We start from the raw sequence: 10,081 nt of genomic DNA on the forward strand, positions 1-10,081 counted from the left end.
TAAAAGTTGATGACGTAAATGTCGGTAAATTACACAGGTGTCTTGGGATGGTTTCACGAAAACCGACGAACTGGGGGGTGTGAAAACATGATGTAATTACATCGTGTGTGTGTTGTGAGCGGCAATCTTTGGGTATACGTAAGCTATACATTGCTAGACTATGTGCAATATGTTATATGTGTATAGTTACGTATCTTTATACGCGTAATTACAGTTACACATTCTTATAAGATTGTATGTGTATATATGCTTACAGTGTAATTATGTATATTAGCTTGTGAGCGGCAATCTTCGGGTATGTGTCTGTGTAAACTATACACAGCTAGTTTAACCATGTATTGTTACACATTGTGTGTACTGTATATGCCAAATTTGTTTCTATGCAAAGAACATTTTTTTTAATGTTCCCAACAGTTATTTAAATGGCTTTTTATCTGAAAATGGAGAAAAAGTAACGAGGGGTTGGCAATACCGTAGTGTGTATGTAGGCCCATTTTTCAGACACGGCACCCCGCACCGAGCGAAAAAGAAAACGACTCGATGCACAAAGACTTGCCCACCTATAGCACTCAATCTTTCGTGTCGGGCGCCAGTTGCCTAGATCGGGCCTGGCGGTTCAACAGCTGTCATTTTCTCACCAGATCCAGCCGTCAGAGCATAATGTTTGCTCGCTACAAAAGTATTGCACTGTGTAAACTCGTCCTCCTCCTCCCTTTCACTCGCTCTCGCTGTGTGTTGCGTTCTTCTTGATGCAGTCAAATCGGCGGTATTTCCATAATTAAAAAACGCGCGCTCCCCCTACTTTTAAAGTCATTTTCGGGTAGAAATTAATTGAAAAAATGTGCAGAGCGGAGCACATTTTAGACTCATTATCTTCCCACAGTTGCATTTACCTCTTTTTTTCCCCCTCGTTCCAGATTTCGGATAGATAACACCGATCACATAATTGATGTTAACAAGGGAAATATACCTTTCGAATACGATCAAGTTAACATCATCTGCCCGGTTTACTCGCCAGGAACTAAAGAAGAGGATGTGGAAAGATACATCATCTACAACGTAAGTATTTTTACCACCCCTTTTGCCTCTATACCTTTAATGCCATCTAGCGAATGAGGTAGCAAATATTAAGTATGTGATCGAATCTAATGGAAATTTTGTTGAAGGAAAGGCTAGAAATTTTATTTTCTTTGTCTTTGAAAGCACTTATCAAAGCGGGAGTTTTTTTTGCTACCTTCCTAATAATATTTTTTTTCTTTACTTTTAGGAAACTGTATTTTCTTTTTTTATTGATCAATTGAAACTTTGCTATGTTCTGCTATATATTGAGTTGAATTCTTAGAACGAGGACAAAAAAAAAATGAATGCTGCTCTTATTATCGATTTTGACTTATTCTTCAAAGAGAAAACAAAAAAAACTATTACAAATTGAAAAAAAAAATACATTTTTGTCTTTTGTTTTCTTATCCTTCTACAGGTTTCTAAAGAAGAATACGATTCCTGCAGGATAACTAATCCAAATCCGCGAATCATAGCAGTCTGTGATAAGCCTCATCAAGTGATGTACTTCACAATCACCTTTCGTTCCTTTACACCTCAGCCTGGAGGTTTAGAATTCCGACCGGGGCAAGATTATTATTTTGTGTGTAAGTATTGAGTACTAACCTAAAATCTGGAAAACTAAACGCGTCTCTTAACCTTCGCCTGCACCTTTACTCCCCCCAAGTCTGAGCCGTAGCAGCGGCAGCATCCTAGTTGCGAGATAAACTCGTTTTAAGGAGTGTGTACCTCCTCGAACTCATTTTCTATATCTTCGTGTTTGCTAAAAATTATACAGGTATTCTGTAATTACGAATCGCTTAGACTTTCTTCCACCATATTAAAAATTTTTATAAAAATTCTTTTTTGGGGAGAGGGAGGTTAAAAAAAAAGTTTATGCTGTTAAGTTGATAAACGCTCTAGGTTAAAAAAATCTTATCTGTAAAGGATGATAATGTACAAAATATGTACATATTATGTTGTTAGAATATTAATTAGTTAAAGCATGTAAATATACGATAGTCTAGTTTGAAATATTTGCTGTAAGGTTTATCTGATGAGATGGATAGTCTTACCCATCAACGCAAATGAATGCTTTTATGAGACTTGCATACTGAACTTTCTTATTTAGTTTGTCTAAGCATGTTTCGGTCTCCGCCTCTTTATGCATTTACGGCAATGAATAGGAGAAAAACCTGCACTGTTTCATTTGATATGTTTACTATTATGATAAGGGTGTGTACACAAAACAAAAAGCTTAAAAGATGATTTTTAAAAAATTAAATAAACTAATTATATACATTCTTATAAATTGTTTCTTTTAAAAAGCAACATCAACCGGAGAACTGGAGGGTCTGCACCAGAGACTTGGAGGTCGCTGTGCAACTCACAATATGAAAGTCACTTTCAAAGTTTGCTGCGACCCCTCGAAGAGTGAGTATTTGGAAATACAATATGGTTGTTAAGTTTTTATCTGTTTAATTTATTGAATTGTTATATAAACAGTTCCACCTGCACCGGCAACTACTACGATGAGCACCACCAAAACTGAACCGGCTACACTGTTTCCAGTTAAAAATAGTTCTTATTCTGAGGAGACCGTTTCGGTGTCGACTACCCCTCGCTGGTTTGCACCTCCGACATCTAAAACCACTGTGGTAAAAAGCTATGATGTGCCGGTTGATAAATCTAAGCCCTCGTCTAAGAAGACAGGTAAAACATCTGAATTTGTTAATGATAATTCTGTGGTATAGCAGTTAAACAATAAAGTTTCTTTTACAGAAAGCAGAGATAAGCTTCCAAATGAGACAAGAGCAAAGAACGAAGAATTGATCAATAGGAGCTCTATTTTACATACAGATAGTGTTTTAGTAACATCAGTATCAATATTATTGCTATTGTTCCTGACCAGATGAAACATAGTCTTTTTTTAACTATTACACCTTAGTGCTCTTAAAAGATTTTTTAAAGTTGGAAAAATTAAACTTAAAAAAAATTATCATGGAAATTCCATGCCAAAAAGATCTGGTCATTGCAAAGATAATTTACACAACTGTGTTGAGATTATGATAGTGCACAGTGTTCATATATTATATCAATATTTTAAGTAATTGGGTGTAGCTTGCTTCGGATGGCTACTTTGAAAATTAACTGAGATGAGAATAGATCTAGCCAAAGCTGGATGTGCCAAAATTTTAGATATGGTACAAAAAGTGCCTTAGAGGTCCGGCAACATCTGTGGACTTGAATAATGAAAGAAAGAGAAAGAGAGAGAGAGAAATTGACTGGCCCAATTTGACAAATATTCCATCAAAAAACATTCCAAACATCTATATTTCTATTAAATGGCAACAAACCCCCTAGCTTGGCAAGAGCTCATATGAATAAACTATTAAGGGCATTACTGCAACTTGTTTTTCTGGAAGTGCACTTTCTTGCTTCCATCCAGCACTTTGTGCAACACCCATCATCACATTGAATAGATGGACGTTTCTGGATGAAGTTTATTCCCGAAAACCAAAAACTCTCAATTACAATGGTTGTAACCCAAAAACTGTAAACTTGTTGTGTCAATGGATGTGGAGTTTTGGTCACCGGTAATTGCTACGAGTGTATCGCTGTAACACGACAACAAAAAAACAAGGATATGGTCGAATTTCTGTTCCTGGTGTTTAAAAAAAAAAATTAATGTTGAGTGTAACCGGTGCAGTATTTTTCCAATTCAGCATTATGAGATTCTGTTCAAGTGTGAGGGAACATTGTATAAAAAAAAAAACTCTCCCTATGTACAGTTATGATCAGTGTCTGCATGTAGCTGTGATGTGCTGTGTACACAGTGTCGGTGACAGAAATGCCAATCTGAAGATGACTAAATTGGCACTTTATATTGGACATCTAACTAATGTGCACTAAAGACAAGGATGTGATTACCGTTGAAACATATTTATTTTGACCAGACTGTCAATGGTAGTATTGTAATTATATGTTTGCTTGTCAACCAATTTATCCTTTAGAATGGATGTAGTATCATGTGCCCATTAATGTTGTTATCAATTGGCAGATGTTTCAAACCACCATGTGGTACAATGAGATGCCTGTGTTTACAGCCTTGATTTGAAACAAGATACTTTGTGATGGAGTTTTGAGAATGTATGATTTTTGTATATCTATAAATCAAGATGGTTTTTGTCAATTAATAGAACTGTTTCGTTTTCTTCAATCCACGAGTTTTAATAACTCAACAAATAATATTGGGGATATTAAATACAAAATTAAACATTAAATGTACATTAATTGAATGATTGGCTTTACATGATTTATACAATCATTAAATGGCTGTCGATTGTACAAACAACACACCTTACCGTGCCTGGAAAAAATTTCCATTTATGACTAGCAATCAATTTTCTGGTAGAGCATTAGTGACATTTATCTTCTGTCAGGTAATAATAAAAAATATACAATATTGAAGTACTTGAGAGAATTCCAAATGCAGAATTTCAGCTACCTGTATATCGCTTTAGATAATTTGCAGGTACATAACCAGTATTGCCGTAGCGATCTTCAACATACCACCATTCGGAATTTCCATGTAAGTCATTCTTATGATGTATTAAGACAACTTGGCCCTGAGTTAAACTCAGTTGATGATCTCCTTGACTATTAAAGGGATATGCTGCATAAAAATACTGTAAAAAAAAAAAAAAAAAAATTAAAAGTTTCTTCTCTTAAATTTTTATATAATTTTTCATAAAACTTTTAAATGTGCAATTAAATTATAATTTCTAATAACATTTTAGACATTTCAAATTACCTCAGGAGAAACTTGATCTTCTGGAACATTAACAGTTCCAAGTTCTGGAATAACTTCGTATCGATGAGCTGCGTACAAATCGTCTCCAGTTTCCCTAATAGGATTCGAAGCAAGGGGATCAAATTCATTTACTGGCACATTACAATATCTCTTGGTACCATTTGACATATCAATTAAATCTTTTTGATGGTTGCTTTCCAATTGTGTCTCACTGATTTCTTCGTAACAGTTATTTATTGACGGTTGAGTAATGTCAGTATGTTGCATATCTTGACTTAATTGTATAGGATGTAATGAATTAAAGCTTTTCTTGACTTTAGTTTTCTTATTAGAGATATTAAAATCATCATCACTTTTTAATTTTGAAAGAAATTTAACAGGTACAAATCCTTGAACACCTAAAAAAAACAAAAAAATTTTTATATATATATAAATAATAATCTAAGTTGTGATAACAGTTTATTTTTAAAATATAATTTTTAAAATAGTTTCTTTTTCTCTGTATAATAGAATGATCAAATATATTGCTGCCAAGACCAATCAATTTCTAGTTGCTATGGCAATACGTTTACAAAACATTCCAGTACAGAGATGCAATATTTATGCACATATAATATTGAAAACAGAAAACATAAATAATAAGGAATAAAAAATATATGAAGTAATCAAGCAGATAAAATATTAAAAGTTAAAAGCTGTCGTTTTTGTTATTTTAAAGTTAGCACTTTAGATGATTTTCTAAATTAAATTTGCAATTTAATTTAATTTTCCAATTTTTTTTCCTTTATAAATAATTTAAGATTTTTTCAATGTATGATAAATCCATACTCTGTGGGAGGAAAAGTTTAATATTTGATAAGAAATTTTCACGTTCAAATAATAAATAGATGCAATTTATGAGGAATTATTTTCTAAATGGATAATTAGTATTTTTTTTTCTTTTTTTTTTGTGTGAATTTTTATCAACTAGCACTTGAAAAATCAATGAAAAAGAATAAAAATCTACTCTAATGAATTTTAAAAGTTAGTAATTTTAATTTATAGCTTAATCATTCAAACAATTTTCAAATTGAAATTAAAATCTTCATTTGTAGGGAAAAAAATACTTAAAAAGTAATAAAGAATTACTTAAGTAAGAACCAATAAAACCAAAAGACTGTTTATGGCAGAGCTTTAAGATTCCCTTTGCCATTATAAAGTAAAAATTGGCAATAGTAAAATTAATGTAGGAATGCAAATGTTTTCATACAAAATTAATTAATGAATTATGTTAACAACAAAACAAAATTATTGCAAATGTTACTTTATTATTTTATGTAATTACATCTTTTTAAAACTTATTTATTTATAACTTGTAATAGTTAATATAATAAATATATTTATTACATTTTCTGAACAAAATTTTTAGTGTCAAATGGCGCAGAAAGTGTAATGTTGCGTAAAATAAACATATAAAAATAATTTGCATCCATATCAATATTTTATATGATAAATATTAATATAAAAGGATAGTTAAAACTTTAATTTACATAATACATTTTCTGTTTCCTCATTAAAATTAAATAAAAGTGCTTAAATTTTATAAAATTCATTATTCTAAAATCAATCTATATTGCATCAAGTAATAACTGTCTGCTTTACTAAATGAGCTGTTTAATTTTATATCACTATAAGAAACAGTCTTAGAAACAGTATTTCTCATCGTTATCTGATATAACAGTGAATGTATTTATACTAACAAATAATTTAAATAATTATTTATCACTATACAATAATATATACTTAGCTATATTTCAATGTTAAGTTATTTAATTAATCTATATTTTTATTTCATTTGTATACATAAACATGTCATCTACATGATAAGTACTGAGAGAGTTCATTTTTATTGTACTAAATCCACAACACTCCATTAAATTTAATGCAAATTCTTTGTTTACAACAGCAAGGAAATGAAAAGTATTAGTACACATCTGTCTTATAATTCTAATCTCAACTCTAAGTTCAAATCTTAATGTCTAGAATCTTGCATAGCTAATTTTACTTTATAAGATTATGCATTATACTATTGCAGCTTAAGTATTTTTTGATAATTGTAATTAAAACCTATCATAGAAATATAAATCATAGTAATTTTTCATTAATAAAATGCCAAATATCTTTGTTTATTCTTTCATTCAAACAAATATGAGCTAAATCCTTTACAATTCTAACAATTACAAACATTAATCTTTGCAAGAAAGATTTAGTTGAAGTTCTTTCAATGAGATGAAAAATTGAATAAACATTATTATTTTGTTTTATTTGTTAAAAAGTTTTGATAAATTCCACTTGTAAGAATTTGTTATTTTAAAAACAATTTGTTCACTTTTATTTAAAAAAAAAAAATCATTCTAAAATAGTCAGCAATATTAAGTTTATTTGTATTTCACTCACAGAATCCAATGTAAATTAAATTTTGAATGAAATGCAAAATTATTATAAATTGAAATAAATTCTTAATAATGTTAAAAATAGAAGCAATAACTTTTTCTAATTTAAATTAATGATATTTATGCTAATAAACACAAATCATTAAGTTTGCCAACTTATTCTATTAAAAGAACTACCTACACTGAAATTGCAGTTGTGATTAAATGCCTGATCATAATGCAACAATATAAGTGCTTGAATTTTGAATTAGATATTTATAAAAAAATTATTTATTTTAAAAATGATAAGATGAATTCAACTTCTTGTAGTTAAAGAAACAATTTATTGGCATAGATTATGTTATTTGTAATAATATAACTATGATGACATGTCAACAACATAATACAAGAACATTATAATTTTAATATTTATATCATCGCAGTTAAAAATTAAAAAATAAAAATAATAAAATGTAAATCATCAGTATAAGAGTGAATAAAAAGATTTGGCATTGCATTTCTTCCATTGCGAAAATAAACAGTTTTAATTTTAACCTCAGAAAGATGTGTTACTGTTTATAAAAAAGAAAATTCAAAGAACAATCTTAAAAATCTTTTTAAAATTTAAGTTCTCGCATCTTAAATCAAATAAAACACTTATAATTAATTTAGTTAATTGGCAAATAAATTTTTATTTAGAAAATACCTTGAGAAATTGAACAAGCATTCTATTTTAATTACCCAGAAAGAACTTTTAGAAGGGGAAAAAAATATGAAATTGATAATGAAATTAGCAAAGCAGGATGTCTAGAAAAATCAATTAAATAAATGTATTTTTGTATGAAGAAAAGCAAGACCAAATTATTAATCAGTAATATAATATATAAGTGAAATTCAGAACATTAAATTACAAATAATCATTTGATCCAAATACTAGAAGCAAAAGAAGTAGAAATATTAATTAGAGTAAATAGAATTAATTAATTGTTATGTTTAACTGTCATCATTGAAACTATTATAATAGGAAAATATCTCATTCTAGTAAATAAAAAATTTATGAATCAAACATTACATGATTTAAATGTATAGAAAATAAAAATGAGGAATAAAAACTTTACCAATAATGCTGAAATAAAAATTCTTATTTTTACCATCAGATCAAGGAGATGAATAAAATTCCATTAGGTTAAATTTGAATTTTATTCAAAACAGATATAATACATAAATGTAAAAGATTATTGATTAGTATATTCAAAAGAAGTTTAATAATGCTGAAAATTAGTTTAATTTGATAAAATAACTAACTATTTTCAGGTTGTTAACACTTTTCTGTGCTAAAATTATTAAATTAATTATAATGCTTATTGCATTTATGAGAATGAATGTAAATGTTATATTGGTCATCAATACAATTTCAAATTCTTAAACTATATTAATATTTGATAATGTATAACACTAATTAATGATATATAATAGAACACAACTTGCATCTATTTTCTCTTAATGATAATGCATATTGGTCATTATATATATTTTACATGTACTGTACATTATAAATAATGCATATTTCAAAGTCATTTCTTCTTGTAAGTTAGTTAGTTAAGAAAAGTTAACTGTTAGAAATTATTAAACTAATTTAAAAACAAAAGAACTAAAATGATTATGATTTAAAGAAATAGTGAAAAATAAAGTCAAGTCCAGTGTTCTCAATATATACAAAAATAAGATGAACAAAAGACCAAAATGCCAAATAAATATATAAATTCCACACTTTTTATCTAGGATATTTATCAGAGATTTATTATTATATGTTTGGGATATCGTAATTCTGATGTTCTAACATTTATAAACTTCAAATACAAAACTATAGTAATCACTTAGGTTACAGTTTACATTTTCTTAAGTAAATTAGATATTAAATTATCATTTTGCACTAACAGCATCATCATTCAGTTGATAATATGTAAATTATTATTATTTACCATTTATAAAGCATAAGTTAACACTGATAAAATAATCAACTTTTTAACATTAATTGTTACATTAATGTAAACTGTTAGCATTTCTTACTTTAACTATACATTAACTGCTGTTAAAGATATAGTATTCTAGAAATCTGCAAAAATCAGCAGATAAATAATATTGGATGAATAATTTAATAGTTATCCAGTGCTGTTTATCTGCTATTTTTTGTAATTAATAATAAATATTCAAGTTATTAAAACAATTAAAATAAGAATTGTGTATGATGTGTATATTATGTTTTTTTAATGTAAGTCAAGTCAATAAAACCAGACTTTCTACTAATCATATGGTCTTATTTACTTACCCTCTTACGTTACTGATCATTATTGTACGCACATACATACAATACTCGTATATAATGATTTAGAGTATTAATTTGGATTGTTTCTCACTTTCTTGAAGATATAGTGTGTTATATATCAAAAATTTTTCTCCCTCTAAAAGAATACTAAAAGAATATGCTCATAATTTAAATGGAAAAATATATTTTTAAGACCAAATAATTTTATTAGAAAATTTCAGGCAATTTTATTTTGTTACAATGGTAATTTTGTTACAGTTTTGCTCCAAGTATACCAAGCTGTCAGTACTGCTGAGAAAAGATACAAGTATATTTGTAATCATTTACAATATTTATTGTTGAATTTTCTTTATAAACAGTAAAATTGATTTATGAGATGAGAAATAAATGCTAGAGATTACAAACAAATCAGAATAATAGCCAAATTATACCTTGTTATGGTAAAATTAGTTTTGTTATACAGTACATTGTTTTGCTTAGCTTCATAGTTCC

The 10,081-nt window shown here is 28.4% G+C and overlaps 2 protein-coding genes across 2 annotated transcripts in view; one reads left to right on the top strand and one right to left on the bottom strand.

The window, feature by feature from the left end:
* Window positions 1–664: 664 nt before the first annotated feature.
* On the top strand, window positions 665–3,814 carry LOC111615019 (ephrin-B1-like). The gene is made up of 6 exons (XM_023356393.1): window positions 665–766; window positions 918–1,059; window positions 1,478–1,646; window positions 2,368–2,472; window positions 2,545–2,751; window positions 2,821–3,814. Exons 1-6 carry the CDS (start codon window positions 750–752, stop codon window positions 2,952–2,954), a joined length of 774 nt encoding a protein of 257 aa, XP_023212161.1. The 5' UTR covers window positions 665–749; the 3' UTR covers window positions 2,955–3,814.
* A 394-nt stretch (window positions 3,815–4,208) lies between these two features.
* LOC111615020 (dynamin-binding protein-like) overlaps window positions 4,209–10,081 on the bottom strand; it is a gene marked incomplete at its 5' end in the record, with an annotated part of 16,188 nt that continues 10,315 nt past the window's right edge. Inside the window, 2 exons of the mRNA XM_023356394.1 lie at window positions 4,209–4,727; window positions 4,853–5,250. Of these exons, the coding sequence (XP_023212162.1) occupies window positions 4,539–4,727; window positions 4,853–5,250 (587 nt within the window). The remainder of the gene's footprint in view (window positions 4,728–4,852; window positions 5,251–10,081) is intronic.

This window comes from Centruroides sculpturatus, unplaced genomic scaffold (genome assembly GCF_000671375.1).
Source record: "Centruroides sculpturatus isolate CEXI.00-Female unplaced genomic scaffold, Cexi_2.0 scaffold2318, whole genome shotgun sequence".
Classification (NCBI taxonomy): domain Eukaryota; kingdom Metazoa; phylum Arthropoda; class Arachnida; order Scorpiones; family Buthidae; genus Centruroides; species Centruroides sculpturatus.